We start from the raw sequence: 16461 nt of genomic DNA on the forward strand, positions 1-16461 counted from the left end.
GAAGTGATGGAAATGTATCAGCCTCACATGGCTACCGAGTACTGGAAATGTAGCTAATGCAACTGAGGAAGCTAATTTCTACTTTAATTTAATTTAAATGTAGCTAGTGGCTACTGTGCTGGCCAGCAAAACTCTAGAGTAACCGCTAATAAAACAAAGAGGTATAGCTAAAAAGTCAACAGAAAAAATAAAATGGAATAATAAAACAATACTTCATTTGTCCAAGAGAAGGTAGGAAAGGAAAAGAAAAGGAACAATGGTCAGATGGACCAAACAGAAAACAAATAGCAAGATGGTGGAATTAAAACTCAACCACATCAGTAAACAATTATCAGGAATCATATTAAATGTACATGAATGAAATATTCTGACTAAAAGGAAGACTGTAAGCCTGGATATAAAAAAAGACTCAGTTATCTCCTGCTTACAAGGGACAAACTGTAAACATAACGACACAGATAGGCTGAAAGCAATGAACAAAAAGAAGATTCATCATGCCAAAAGTGAACTTGAAGACAAGCAGAACGACCAGAGAGAGACATCATGCAGTAATACGAGGGTCAGTCGAAGAGAAAGATATAACTAAATGTGTACACACATAACAACAGAACTTCAAAATTCATAAGGCAAAAATAGGCAAACTAAGAAGAGAAACAACCATAGTTGTAGACTTTAACACACCCCTCTCAATGACTGATAAAGACCAAAAAAAAAAAAAAAAAATAGTAAGAATACAGAAATTTTGAACTCAATTTTTCCAACTCACTTGAGATTTATTTAAACAGCACCCAAAAACTGTTGAATACATACCTGTTTCAAGTGTATTCAGAACATTTATGAAAACAGAATATAACAAGTCTAAACGAATTTCAAAGGACTGAAATCATACAGAGTATGTCCTCTGTCCTCAAAGAAATAAAATTAGAAATCAACAAAAAGATACCTAGAAAATCCTTAAATATCTGGAAATTAAGCACACTTTTAAAAATACAATGATCAAAAATGCATAAAGGAAATTAGACGACATCTGAATTGAATGAAAATGAAAACACAATACGTCAAAAATGTGGAATACAAATAACGCAGTCATTAAAGGGAAATTTACAGTTCTCAATGCATATATTTGAAAACCTGACAGTTTTCAAATCAGTGATCTAAGCTTCTATCTCAGTAAGTTAGAAGAAGAGCGAAATGAACCCAAAGTAAGTAGAAGAAAGGAAAAAAATCAATGAAATCGGAAACAGAAAAAAACTACAAAATATTAGCAAAGCAAAAGGTGGTTCTCTGACCCAATTAAAAAATTAATAAATCACTAGCAAGAAATGATCAAGAAAAAAAGAGAGACAATACAAATTACCAATACTGAGACTGAAAAACGGAACATCACCACAGACCCTTCAGAAAAGCAGATAAGGGAATATGATAATCAGCTTCACACCAATTACTTTGACAACTTATATGAAAATGGACAAAACCCTCGAAGCACCCAAACTTCTGAAACTGAAGGAAAAAAAAAAAACCAGAAATAGCCCTATATAGAAATGAAAGTTATGATTTAAAATCTTGTCACAGAAAAAAATATAGCTCAGGGGGCTTCACTGATGAATTTTGCCAAACACATAAAGAAGAAATAATACAAACTGTACAAAAACCCTTTAACAGATAGAGAAAGAGGGAATACTTTGTCCATTAATTTTGCCAGACCACTACAGCTCTAATACCAAAACACAATGTATATAACAAAATCTCCCATTAACACACATAAAATTCCTTATGAAAAACTGGCAAATCTAACAATACACAGAAACAATAACATATCATGATTAAGTACTATTTATTTCAAGAATATGAGGTTGGTTTTCCACTTGAAAATTAGTCAATGTAGTTCATTTCATTAACAGAAAGGAAGAAAAATGATATGATTATCATAATAGATTCTGGAACAACAACAACAAAAAAAACTTTTTGAATTTCAACAGTCATTCAAATTAAAACTTCCAGGAAGGATGAGTTAAGGAAAATTTTCTCAATCTCATAAAGGGCATCTATTAAAAAAACGGAGCTCTGGTGGCGAGGTGGTTAAGAGATGTGCAGCTAACCAAAAGGTTAGCAGTTTGAATCCACCAGCTGCTCCTTGGAAAACCTAGGGGGCAAGTTCCACCCCATCCTATAGGGTCGCTATGAGTCAGAATTGACTCAACAGCCACAGTTTGGGTTTGGGTTTTGGTATAAAAAAACCTTACAGCTAACTTTATACTTAATGGTGAAAAAGTCAGTCTTTTCTCTCTAAGATTAGGAACAAAGTAAAAACTGGACTTCCAAACTACCTGAATTTTGAAGTCATTCCCCAAGCCACACGCAGACCCAAAAGCAAAGGGGTAGAAGTCTTATTAGCTCAAGGTGTTTAAGGATAACCTAATCTCTGAGAAATCAATGGTTGACCACAAAGTTATGCTGACCTGGGGACAATCTTTAGGAACCAAGACAAGCTTAAAAACTAAAACAAGAAAAAAAACAATATATATATATATATGTGCATTTATGTATATGTGTTTATGAATGTGTGTATATATATGTATATATAAAAAGCTGAGCAGAGAAATCAGATGTTGTATACTGTGGGAGACATGCACTTCACAGAAAGCTGGCAAACCTACTCATAAAAATAAAGAAGAAAAACAAAGTCAGTAAACACAAAATCTACAAAAATGAAAAAAAAAAAATCCACAAACAAAAGGAACTCTGCACAGAACAAAAAGAGGAACAAAGAAAACATCAGTACCACCAAAAAAAGCACTACAAAATGACAGCAATAAACTCACATCTATCAATGATCGCACTGAATGTACACGGCTTAAAGGCACCCATAAGGAGAGAGTGACAGAGTGGATTAAAAAAAACAAACCAGGACTCATCAGTATGCTGTCTACAAGAGATACGCCTTCGAGACAAAGACTTAAATTCATTAAAAATCAAAGGATGGAAAAAATTTTATCAAGCAAACGACTACCAAAAAAGAGTAGAAGTGGCAATAATAATCTCATATAAAAGAGACTTTAAAACAAAATTTACCATAAAGGACAAAGAAGGGCATTACATAATGATTAAAGAGACAATCCAGCACAAAGACATAACCGTAATAAATATCTACGCACCCAATGACAGGGCTCCAAATACATAAAACAAACCCCAAGAGCACTGAAAAGAGAAACTGACAGCTCCACAATAACAGTGGGAGACTTCAACATGCAACTCTCACTAAAGGACAGAACCTCTAGAAAGAAACTCAACAGAAGATCTAAAGGCCCACAATCAATCGACTTGACCTCACAGACATATAGAGAACACTCCACCCAGCAGCTGCAAAGCACACATTCTTTTCCAATGCACACAGAATGTTCTCCAGAATAGGCCACATCTTAGACCACAAAGCAACCCTCAACAATATCCAAAACACTGAGATAATACAAAGGATCTTCTCTGATCACAACACCATCAAAATAGACACTAATATGTGGAAGTGCAAGGAAAAAAAAATCAAATTCATAAAAACTGACTTAACACCCTGCTTAAAAGCCACTGGAAAACAGGAAAAATCAAAGATGGAATAAAAAAATACCTAGAATCAAATGAGAATGAAAACACATCATACCAAAACCTTTGGGACACAGCAAAGGCAGTCCTCAGAGGTCAATTTATAGCAATAGATGCACGCATCAAAAAAGAAGAGACAAAATCAAATTATTACCTACACAACTCGAACAAATAGAAAGAGAACAGCAAAAGAAGCCCACAAGCACCAGATGAAAGAAAACAGTAAAGATCAGGGAAGAAATAAATGAAATAGAAAAACAATAGAAAGAATCAACAAAGCCAAAGTTGGTTCTTTGAAAGGATTGATAAACCACTGGCCAAACTGACCAAAGAAAAACAGGAGAGGACGCAAATAACCCAAACAAGAAATGAAATGGGGGTCACTGCAACAGACCCAACTGAAATAAAAAAAGGATCATAACAGAGTACTATGAAAAACTATACTCCAACAAATTTGAAAACCTATAGGAGATGGACATATTTCTAGAAACACAATACCTACCCAAACTAACACAAACTGAAGTTTAAAATATGAACAGATCCATAACAAGAGACTGAAAAGGTAATAAATTTTCAACCAAAAAAAAAAAAAACCCCTGACCCAGATGGCTTCACCAGAGATTTCTACCAAACATCCAGAGAAGAGCTTACACCAGTACTACTCAAACTATTTCAGAACACAGAAATGGAAGGGACACTTCTGAATTCATTCAATGAAGCCAGCATAACCCTGATACCAAAACCAGGCAAAGACACCACAAAAAAGGAAAAATACAGGCCAATATCTCTCATGAATATAGATGCAAAAATTCTCAACAAAATTCTAGCCAACAGAATTCAGCATCTTATCAAAAAAAGAATACTCCATGACCAAGTAGGATTCATACCAGGTATGGAAGGACAGATCAACATTAGAACATCAATCAACATAATTCACCACATAAATAAAATTTAAAAAATCACACGATCATCACAATCGACACAGAAAAGGCATCTGACAAAGTTAAATACCCATTCCTATAAAAAAAAAAAAAAAACTCTCAATAAAATAGGTATAGAAGGGAAATTCCTCAACATAATAAAGGGCATCTATACAGAACCAACAGCCAACATCATTCTTAATGGAGAGAGGCTGTAAACATTCCGCTTGAAAACAGGAACAAGACATGGATGCCCCTTATCACCACTCCTATTTAACATTGTGCTGGAAGTCCTAGCTAGAACAATAAGGCAAAATAAATAAATAAGGGACATCCAAATTGGTAAGGAAAAAGTAAAGCTGTCCCTATTTGCAGATGATATGATAGTATACGTAGAAAACCCAAAAGACTCCACGAGAAAACTACTGGAACTAATTAAGATTCAGCAGTGTTGCAAAATATAAGATAAACATACAAAAATCGTCAGTAAAGAGAACTATGAAAAGGAAATCAGGAAAACAATATCATTTATAACAGCCCTTGTGATGGTTAAGATTGTGTGTCAACTTGGCTCGGCCATGATTCTCAGTGTTTATATGTGATTGGATCTGCTGTGAGTAGCCAATCAGTTGAAAAGGAGTATCCTCGGGCATGTGGCCCGCATCCAAATACGCCCAGTTCTGGCTTTTGCCTGCTCTGGGTCCTGCAGCTGCCTCCTGTTCATCTGACCTCTGGTTCTTGGGACTTGAACTAGCAGCTTATCTGCTGATCTCGGGGTTCGTCAATCTTCCCAGCCTGTGAGCAAGAGCCCTGTTCTCTGACCTGCCGATCCTGGGTTTGCCAGCCCCTGCAGCTACATGAATCAGGAGAAGCCTTGCGGTCTTGCCTGCCGATCTTGGGATTTGTCGATCTTCCCAGCATTTGACCAAGAACCCTCCTCTCCAACCTGCTAATCTTGGGTTTGCCCGCCCCTGTAGCTACGTGAATCAGGAGAAGCCTCTATCTGGATCCATAGTCTTGGGATGTTCCAGCCTCTATAATCAATCGTGTGAGCCGTTTCCTTGACGTAAATCTCTCTCTGTATATATTTATATGCTTTACTGGTTTTCTTCTCTAGAGAACCCACCCTAAGACAGTCCCTAAAAAAATAAAATACTTAAGAATAAATCTAACCAGGGATGTAAAAGACCTATACAAGGAAAATTCCAAAACATTATCGCAAGAAGCCAAGAACAAAACCCATTGCCGTCAAGTCAATTCTGACTCTTAGCAACCCTACAGGGCAGAGTAGAGCTGCCCTATGGGGTTTTCAAGGAGTCCCTGGTGGATTTGAACTGCCAACCTTTTGGTTAGCAGCCGTAGCTCTTAGCCACTAAGCCACCAGGGTTTCCTAAGAAGCCAAGAGACCTACATAAATGGAAAAATACACCACACTCATGGATAGGAAGACTTAACATTGTGAAAATGTCAACTCTATTCAAAGCAATCTACCATGCAATCCTGATCCAAATACCAACAGCATTCTTGAAAGAGATGGAAAAAACTAATCATTAACTTCATATGGAAAGGGAAGAGGTCCCACATAAGTAAAGCACTATCGAAGAAGAATAACGTAGGTGGACTCCCACTACCTGGCCTCAGAAGCTACTATACAGCTATGGTAGTCAAAACAGCCTGGTACTGGTACAACAGACACATTGACCGATGGAACAGAATTAAGAACCTAGATGTAAACCCATCTACCTACGGTCACCCTGGTCTTCAAGAAAGGCCCAAAGTCCACTGAATAGGGAAAAGACAGTGCTGGCAAAACTGGGTGTCCATCTGCAGAAAAACGAAACGGGACCCATACGTCACAGTATACACAAAAACTAATTCAAAATGGATCAAAGACCTAAATATAACATCAAAAACTATAAAGATCACAGAAGAAAAAATAGAGTCAATGCTTGAGGCCCTAATACGTGGCATTAACACGATACAAACCATAACTAACAATATACAAATATCAGAAGACAAGCTAGATAACTGGTATCTTCTAAAAATTAAACACTTATGCTCATCAAAAGACTTGACCAAAAGAGTAAAAAGAGAACCTACAGACTGGGAAAAAATTGGGGGCTATTATGAAACCAACAAAATTCTAATCTCAAAAATCTACAGGAAAATCCAACACCTCTACAACAAAAAGACAAATAATCCAATTAAAAAATGGGCAAAGGATATGAACAGACATTCTCACCAATAAAAGACATTCAAGTGGCTAACAGGTACTTGGGGAAATGCTCTAGATCATTAGCCATTAGAGAAATGCAAATCAAAACCACAATGAGATACCATCTCATCCCAACATTACCGGCACTTATCAATAAAACAGAAAATAACAAATGTTGAAGAGGCTGCAGGGAGACCGGAGCTCTTAGGCGCTTCTGGTGGGAAAGGCAAAATGGTACAATAGTTTTGGGAAACTATAATGGCGATTCTTCAAAAAGCTAGAAATGGAAATACTATATGATCTAGCAATCCCACTCCCAGGAATACAGCCTAGAGAAATAAGAGCAGCCATACAAACAGACATATGCACACCCATGTTCACTGAAGCATTGTTCCCAATAACAAAAAGATGGAAACAATCCATGTGCCTGTCAACAGAAGAATGGGTAAACAAACTACGGTACATACACACTATGGAGTATTACCCAAGGATAAAGAACAACGATGAATCTGCAAAGCATGTCACAACATGGATGAATCTGGAGGGCATTATGCTGAGTTAAATAAGTTAATCACAAAACGACAAATATTGTATGAGAGCACTAATATAAAAACTCATGAAAAGGTTTATGCACAAAAAGAAACAATCTTTATGGTAATGAGGGGTGGGAAGAAAAAACACTAAATAGCCAATAGATAAGTGGTATGTTTGGTGAAGGGTACGATAGTACACAATACTGGGGAAGCCAGGACAACTTGTCCAAGGAAAAAGGTCATGGAAGCTCCACAGACACATCCAAACTCCCTAAGATACCAAATTATTGGGCTGAGGGCTGTGGAGACCATGGTCTCAGGGAACACCTAGCTCAATCAGCATAACACAGTTTATAAAGAAAATGTTCTACCCTCTACTTTGGTAAGAAGCGTCTGGTGGTCTTAAAAGCTTGTGAGTGGCCATCTGAGATACTCCACTGGCCTCATCCCACCTGAAGCAAGGGATAATGAAGAAAACCAAAGACACAAGAGAAAGATTAGTCCAAAGGACTAATAGACCACAACTACCACAGCCTCCACCAGTCTGAGTCCAGCACAACTAGATGGTGCCTGGCTACCACCACCAACTGCTCTGACAGGGACCCCAATAGAAGGTCCTGGACAGAGCAGCAGAAAAATGTAAAACAAAATTCCAACTCACACACACAAAAAAAAACACACCCTTGCTGGTCTGACAGAGACTGAAGAAACCCCAAGAGTATGACCCCCAGACACCCTTATAGCTCAGTAATGAAGTCACTCCTGAGGTTCACCCTTCAGTCAAAGATTAGACAGGCCCATAAACAAAACAAGACTAAATGGGCATGCCAACCAGGGGCGAAGACAAGGAAGTCAGGAAGGGACAGGAAAGATGATAATGGGGAACCCAAGGTTAAGAAAGGGTGGGTGATGACATGTTGTGTGGTTGGCAACCAATGTTACAAAGCAATATGTATATTAACTGTTTAATGAGAAACTAGTTTGCTTTGCAAACCTTCATCTAAAGTACAAAAAAAAAGACACTTGAAGACAAATCAAATTTTTTAAAAGGGGATAAGACTATAGTGTGGCAGGACACACCTGTCAGTGATGTAACTATCAGTAAAGACAAGGAAGCAAGAACTATGCATGGTAGCACAGGGGTCACTTTGAGGGTAAAGGAGGCAGGTGTGACGAGGATGGGGCACATGGAGGACTTCTATTTCTTGACCTTAATGGTGGTTATGAGGGAGTTCAAGTTAAAATAACTCTTTATGCATTTGTTTTGTGTTTTCTTCTGTATCTGTGTTTGACTTTACAATACATGAAGTTAAAAACCTTAACTAGGATTCCTCAGCCTCAGACACACAACCAGGGAAGTCTCACCTACCCTCCTCCTCCACACCCCAAGAAGGCTGACCTGCTTCTCCCCTTCTACTGATCACCTTGATTGGCTATGAAAACACTGAGGTACATTTGTTTGCTGACTTGCCTATTTCCCTTACTGTGTGCTATCCACTTTGGGAGGTTAAAAACTATACTTTATCCTTCATGTGTCAGGGAACTCATAATGTCTAGGAAATTAATCAATGATATATCATGAGCAACAACTGCCTTTTAACTATTTCTGCAACTCACAACTTCTAATCTTTCCTAGAGACTAGACCATGTCCCTGCCCCTGCCCCCATGGCCTTCTAGGGAGAAAACCTTAACTTGTGCTTTCCCCAATCAATAGAGAGAGCCACATTTTCCCTCTGTCCTTCAAGCTTTGACCACACCATAGATTTGTGCTGTTCTCTCAAACAGAATTGTCATCTACAGGTGGCATTCCTGACGACATGCTACCAGCTTCCTTGGCCAGCCGCTTGGTCAAGTCTCTTTCCCGGATATTTGTAAATTCAAGGCCTTGACTAAGATCCTCTCTAAGGTACTTCCCATGATCCTAAGCCAGGGGTCTCACTTTGGACCCACCAATCTTCTAGGATCCCATTAACAGAATTCCATGGGTCCTTGAAACTGAATGGGGGAAAAAATGCCTAATTATTTTCACTGACTTCTAACTGAAACTCAGCATTTCCTCTAATTCTGAACGTTGGCCACCGCGGCATTATTAGCAGCAGCTGTGACAGTCATCAAGAAAACGCTCACATTTCTTCATGTTACATGAGCGTTGCTGTAGATCCCCAAATCCTGTTTATGTTCATCACGACCCTGAAATTACTGTGGTTATTGGGCCTGCCATTTGTATTGTCTAACAATATTAATAAAGAAGCACTTATGTTACGTTATTAAAGGGCTGCAACACACATTCCTCTTTTATTATAGAACATTCTTGATCAAGATTGTGCATAATTATCCAAATCAAACAAAAATCCTATGGTCAGTGTAGACTGATAATTTGTGATTCTGATTAATGTAGGAAAACGAGTATTCTGTGATTTCTTTGCCCACCTTTATTTTACTTTTTAAGTGACTGAAAGATTTCTGGTGTATTAAATAGATGTGAAACACCAAAGTAGCACCACCTACATCAGCTGAGACTACATATACACTATTTTCACTTTCATGAGAGGGGTTCAAATATTTTAAGGTTTTCTTTTATAGTAAAGACTTCCAGGCCCTATAATGAATGTTTGAAGATGTGTGGGGCAGGAACACTGGCAGAGTCACTACCATTTACAGGGAGCTGCCAAAGGCTATCAGAATGTGGCAAGGTGGACACAGCCGCTTGGCCAGGCATTTGGGTCCAAATTAGAATGGACGTTAGTCTGTATAAAAATACCATATCTTTGCAAATTACAACCTTACAGAAAGCTGCTATTGAAAAAAAAGGGAAAAGAACACACTCATATCTGAGAATCTCAAAGCTGCAAGGAGACTACAGGTCCTCTGTAGAAGCAAGGACGGCGAGGCTTAGGCTCACTTACTTTGGACACAACATCAGGAAAGACCAATCACAACATAAGGACATCACATTTGGTAAAGAAAAAACAAAACAAAACCCACTGCCGTCTAGTTGATTCTGACTCATAGTGACACTACAGGACAGAGTAGAAACTGCCCCAGTGGTTTTTCAATGAGCAGCTGGTGGATTTGAACTGCTGACCTTTTGGTTTGCAGCCAAGCTCTTTAACCACTGCGCCACCAGGGCTTCTTGGTAAAGAAGAGAGTCATCAAAACAAGGGAAATTCTCAATGAAATGGATTGACACAACGGCCACAAAAATGGAGTCAAACATACCAAGCATCGTGAAGACTGCACAGGACTGGGCAACATTTTGTTCCGTTTTACGTAAGGTCACCATGAGTCACAGCTGACTTGATGGCAACTAACAACAACAAGGCCTATGTTTATATGACACTGACATGAATCACTCTTAGAACATTCCAAAACAGAGATGAGAGACTTTCCACCAACTATATGTAGTCAAAAAAGTTTCTTTTATTAAGCAAAATTTTCTTTCCCCATGTCTTCCAAGCAAAGAATCTTGTGTTTTCCAGAGAACTAGTCTCATCATTCCATACAAATGCTTTTTGGTTACTTTAAGGCCCAACTCTTATTTCTGCTCCTCCCGAGGCTAAGCACCTTTGATTCTCTCTCCCAGTTTTAAGTCTCTTCAATTTACTATTAGTTCTTCATTTTCTCCGTGTTTCTCCATGATACAATACTCCCAGTGTGATAGTCCTGTTCAACCTAAAAGGGAGCAGGATGAAGCCAACTCTCTCAGATCACATAAGGTTATTTTGTCAAGCACACAATAAAGTTTGTTCATACAACATTTAGGGTTTTTATATAATAGTAGTTTATTTCCTTAGCAATTTTAGGTTTTCTGACTTGCTTTTCAAAATCCTGAATCAGGTTTTCTTTTTCTTACATATATTGTAAATTTCTGGTAAGTTCTGGGGGCTGGAAACCACAGTCTATGAGGACTACTGACTGTTTAGATCTAAAAGGGCTATCATGGGAAGAGGCACCAGACACTCTTCATTCTGCAGAAGACAGTTCTCAGAGATATCTGATAAAAATGCAAATAGGCATACAGGAAGCACTAACATAGGTGTCTATTCTCATTCTAAGTATAATGGTGCTGATTCTGGTGAGGTATCATGAGAACTGAATGCAGCAGCCCCGGGGGAAGAACAGCCAAGACTCGGCAATGGAGAGTTCCTGAAGAGACAATCTACCCCAGAATAGAATGAGAGCTGAAGGGAGGACAGCACAGGGAGACGGTGGGATCGATGTAGTGACGGCTTTTCCAGCAGAAAGAGTAGGCAACAATGGGGACACAGGGTATCAGGTCTCACAAAGAAGTGGGAGGACAAGCATCAGAAGAGCCACCAAAGAGACTTCCTTTCCCAGATGCAGAAGCTCAGGGTGTATCCACTCTACAGGAAGTCATCTGGAGGGGATATGACAGGACTTTAGGGTTGGCTGAAGGTGGGAGTAGCGTGCTAAAAGCAGGACAATGAAGCAAAACCCTCCATACCGAACAAGGAGACAAACCCAAGGCACTTCCCACACTTGGCTCCCAGGACACTGGTAGCCAAGTTTAAACCTTCCAAGTAGGAGAGTGGAAGATGCTTCTCTGGCCAAAGGTCCCCAGCCATTCACACCCCTCCAACACAGGAGGCCAGGTATCACTAGACATTTGAGGAATGCTTCTAACAAAAAAGACAGAGAACAAAATAAACTGACAGAAGAAAGCACCTTGGAAGAACCAGACAATGCATGCATAAGAAATCTTAAAACCAAAGCAAAACTGCTAATAATATCCTAAGAGATATAACATCAATGAAATGAGAACAGGATGCCTTCCAAAAGGAACATTTAGATAACAAAAAAAAAATTTGGGGAATTGAAAAATATAGCAGTAATAGGATAGGAAGATACAGCTGAGGAATATAAAGTAGAACAAAAAAACAAAGAGGAGGAAAGACACTAGAACAGAGGTCCAGAAGGTCATTTATCTAAAAAATGGGGGCTCCAGGAAGAAGCAAATTAAAAAAAAACAAGGTGAAGAAATTATCAAATAAATAGTACCAGAAATTTCCCCAGGTCAGATGGACAAATTAAGAGAGCTCATTGAGGGCCTACCACAATGAATTAAAAAGGACCCATACCAAGGAACAACATGAAACATCAGAACACGACTATGGTGGCCCTGTTTATACCCTTCCTGTTCACGTTTTTATATTTCAATTATAAAAATATTTTTCCTACAGTGCTGTTTTGCATACTTTTTTAAATTTTATAAATGGTATCATGCTGTACGCACCTATTTGCTACTTAAAAAAAAAAAAACAGTTTTTGGATTTATCCAAGGTGATACATGTAGATCAAATGCATAGCAGTTAACATGAAGGAAAGCCTGCAAAGGCTAACTGCTGTAAGAAACAACTACCTACATCTTCACGGCTTAACCAAATAAAGGTTTATTTCTTGTGCAAGTCACAGTCCAGTTGAGGGCTGGGGGCCTGGGCTTTGCCCTGGATGTCATTTGGGGACCCAAATTCCTTCTAGTCTCTGTTCTCCTTAGGGCCTCCTAGTCCTCTTCAGTATTCTCTTGGAGGACTTTTACGGTACAGGCCTGGAAGAGAGCTACATCATGTCTGCCGACATTCCACTGGCCAGAACTCAGTCACATGATCCCACCTTACTGAAAGGCAGGCTGGGAACACCATCTAGCTGTGCTCCCAGGAAGCAACACACAGGGTTTAATGAACTTATACCTTATCTGACACAAGTATAAACCTCCTAACATTAAGACTAGTGTCCTTGAACTTGCAGCTCTAGAAATGTACCCTTGACACAGCAGGTACTTAAGAAAGGAGCATCCGAGAAACAGCAACAAGAGTTAACCGCAAAGCAGGGGATAACTTAGAGGCATGTTCTTGCAAACAGTGGCCATGCAACGTTGATCCGACAAATCCTCAGTGCTTCAGCTCATCACCAAGCAGCTAATACAGAGATCTCACTACAACCCTCTAGGAGCTGAAAAAGACAGAGTACCACACTTCCTGACCTACCAAATAACTCTTCCAGCTTAGGTAAGAATTTCTATTAGATATACAACATGTAGCATAGTGAAGTGGTTCTCAAAGTGTAATCTGGCTAAGTTTTATTTTAGGTGAAGGGAAAGACGATACACAATACAGGAGAGGTCAACATAACTAGACTAAACCAAAATCGAAGAAGTTTCCTGAATAAACTGAACACTTCAAAGGCCAGCGTAGCAGGGGCAGGGGTTTGAGGACCATGGTTTCAGGGGACATGTAAGTCAATTGGCATAATAAAATCTATTTAGGAAAACATTCTGCATCCCACTTTGGAGAGTGGCGTCTGGGGTCTTAAATGCTAGCAAACAGCCATCGAAGATGCATCAATTGGTCTCAACCCACCTGAAGCAAGGAAGAATGAAGAACACCAAAGACACAAGGTGATTATGAGCCTAAGAGACCACATAAACCACAGACTACATCAGCCTGAGACTAGAAGAGCTAGATTGTGCCCAGCCACAGCCGATGACTGCCCTGACAGGGAACTCAACAGAGAACCCCTGAGGGAGCAGGAGAGCAATGGGATGCAGACCCCGAATTCTCATAAAAAGACCAGGCTTAATGGTCAGACTGGGGCTGGAGGGACCTCAGAGGCCATGGTCCCCACACCTTCTGTTAGCCCAGGACAGGAACTATTCCCAAAGCCAACTCTTCGGACAGGGACGGGACTGGAATAGGGGATGGAAAATGATACTGGTGAAGAAAGAGCTTCTTGCATCAAGTGGACACATGAGACTACATTGGCATCTCCTGTCTGGAGTGGGGATGAGAGGGCAGAGGGGACCAGAAGCTACCTGAATTGACACAAGTAGAGAGAGTGGAGGGGAGAACTGTGCTGACTCATTGGAGGGAGAGCAATTAGGGGTGTATGGCAAGGTGTATGTAAATTTTTGTATGAGAGACTGACCTGATTTGCAAACTTTCTCTTAAAGCACAACAAAAATTAATTAAAAAAAAAAGTGTTATCTGGGGACCTTGAGGGTCTTTCAGACCTTTTCACGGAGTCTGGGAGGTCAAAATTATTTCCTAATAATACCAAGACATTATTTGCCTTTTTCACTCTCATTCTCTCAAGAGTACACATTGTAAGTTGTGATATCTAGAGCTATCACAACAGACCACAGAATCAGATACGAGACTCCAGATATCTTCTACTAAAGAGATCTGAAGAAATCTCAACAGTGCTACTCTTCTGATTAAATACTTTTGGCTTTAAAAAAGTTATTTTTCATAAAAATGTCACTTATATTGTCATATCATGAGTTTATTACTGTTGTTTTTAAATGAATTTTTTTTTTTTTAATTTCTGTTTCTACTTCTAATATAGTAAATATTGATATAACCCACATCAACAAAAGTTATTTGGGGTCCTCAATTTTTAAGTGTAAAAGGGGCCTGGGACCAAAACGTTTGAAAAAAGATAGGTTCATGAGCCAAATCAGCTAAAACCTGCCTGTCATTTCTTAGTGCATGTGACTTGGCTCTCTGCCTCAGTTTCCCCACATGTAAAATGACACGAACAGCCACACATTCTTCTTGGTTTGTTGGTGATTAAAGGAGGTAATCCTCACCAAACACTTAAACAGTACCTGGCATATAAGTGCTGGATCCCCACAGAGTAACTGTATACAACAGGTCCATAACCAATGTTTTCAGGCTGATAAATGCATATTACATAAGGAACAATGGAAAAGATACAAAACATTAGTAATCCAAAGGTCAAGATACACCAACAATAAAAGTGATTTACTATACCTGTCAGCCACGTCCAGGTCAGATTCAATCTTGTCTAGTCCTTTCATGATGTTATCGAACTGCTCACCCTGATGGTGGAGGACTTTGGCTGTATCTTCCAAACGCTTCTGGGAACACGCCATCAACCCAGTCAGCTCCTTCCCCTTGGTCATGGGGGAGGACGACACCTGAGCAGCAGCTCCTGGCTGAGACAACAGCAGCTCTCTCCAGAAATGCTCGATGATGTTGAAAACAGCATTCCGACTAGGCTGTAAGGAACTAAACCAGTGCTTAACGTGGTCTTCTTCCAGAATGGTGATAGAACTGAAGATAAAATGGGATGCCTCTTTCTTGATCTCAATTATACTAGAAAGGGGAAAGTCGACAAGAATTTTGCCAGTTTTATCAGTGATAAATTTTAGTGAAAGAGAAGTTAATGAAAGTTTTCCAGGGACCCATCGCTTCTCAGGTTCTAAATAGTAGGAGCACGGCCAGGTGTGGATACAGATGTCTCTGCTCATCTGTTTCCTAGAACGGGTTGCCACCAAAGTCACAACTTCTGCATCTAAAGGAGAGGAGACAAAATAATGGGTAGGAGAGGCTGGAGATGGAACAAGAACTCTTAGAACTAGAGACACGAGGAAATTAACAAGCTAGATACACCTGCTAGCACTGCTCTGGACTGACAAAGACTCTAAAACCTGGCCTCCTTCTCAAACTGTTCTGTACAGGGGTTCTCTACCTATCAACAGGTCTCACACCAACTCTGTGACAGGCAGGATATTGTCATCACCCCTACTGTGGAGTGAAGATCTAACTTTACCCAAAGAATTTATCTGTCCTGTGGTTACGAGCTATGGTTGCTAGCCAAAAGGTCAGCAGTTCGAATCCACCAGGCGCTCCTCGGAAACTCTATGGGGCAGTCCTACTCTGTCCTATACGGTTGCTATGAGTTGGAATCGACTCGACGGCAACAGGTTTCCTTTGGGGTTTTTTCATCCCCAGTTCCTGAGAAGTAACCTCTAAGCCCTTGGAACTTCCCCAGTGATTGGAGTGTCGCTGTTATTCACGGTGGGGCCCTCTGACCACAACCCATAGTTTATGTTAACAAGGTAACTCATGGTGGGGGCTGGCCAAGAGTGGTGGAAAGACCCATCAGGCCCAGAAAGGTCCATCACATGATATCAGCCAACCTCCAGGGAGGGGAAAGAGAGCTGCAGATTAACTTCAATCATATGGCCAATGATTCAATCAATTGTGCCTATGCACTGAAACCCCTGTTAAAACTCTGGGCGTTGAAGTTCAGGTGAGCTTCCCTGATTGACAATATTCTACATACATCAATGTGCCAGGAGGATGATGTGCCCCTGGAGACACAAAAGCTTCATATTTGGGAAAGGGTCCTGGGACCAAAAGGTTTGAGAGACAC

General features: G+C 39.8%; 1 protein-coding gene across 2 annotated transcripts in view; it reads right to left on the reverse strand.

Moving 5' to 3' along the window:
- SNAP47 (synaptosome associated protein 47) overlaps positions 1-16461 on the reverse strand; it is a 154362-nt gene that overhangs the window by 111275 nt on the left and 26626 nt on the right. For both annotated transcript variants that reach the window (XM_049875121.1, XM_049875120.1), the window contains exon 2: positions 15054-15597. In XM_049875121.1, coding sequence (XP_049731078.1) covers positions 15054-15553 — 500 coding nt within the window. In that variant the 5' untranslated portion in view covers positions 15554-15597. The remainder of the gene's footprint in view (positions 1-15053; positions 15598-16461) is intronic.

This window comes from Elephas maximus, chromosome 2 (assembly GCF_024166365.1).
Source record: "Elephas maximus indicus isolate mEleMax1 chromosome 2, mEleMax1 primary haplotype, whole genome shotgun sequence".
NCBI lineage: Eukaryota > Metazoa > Chordata > Mammalia > Proboscidea > Elephantidae > Elephas > Elephas maximus.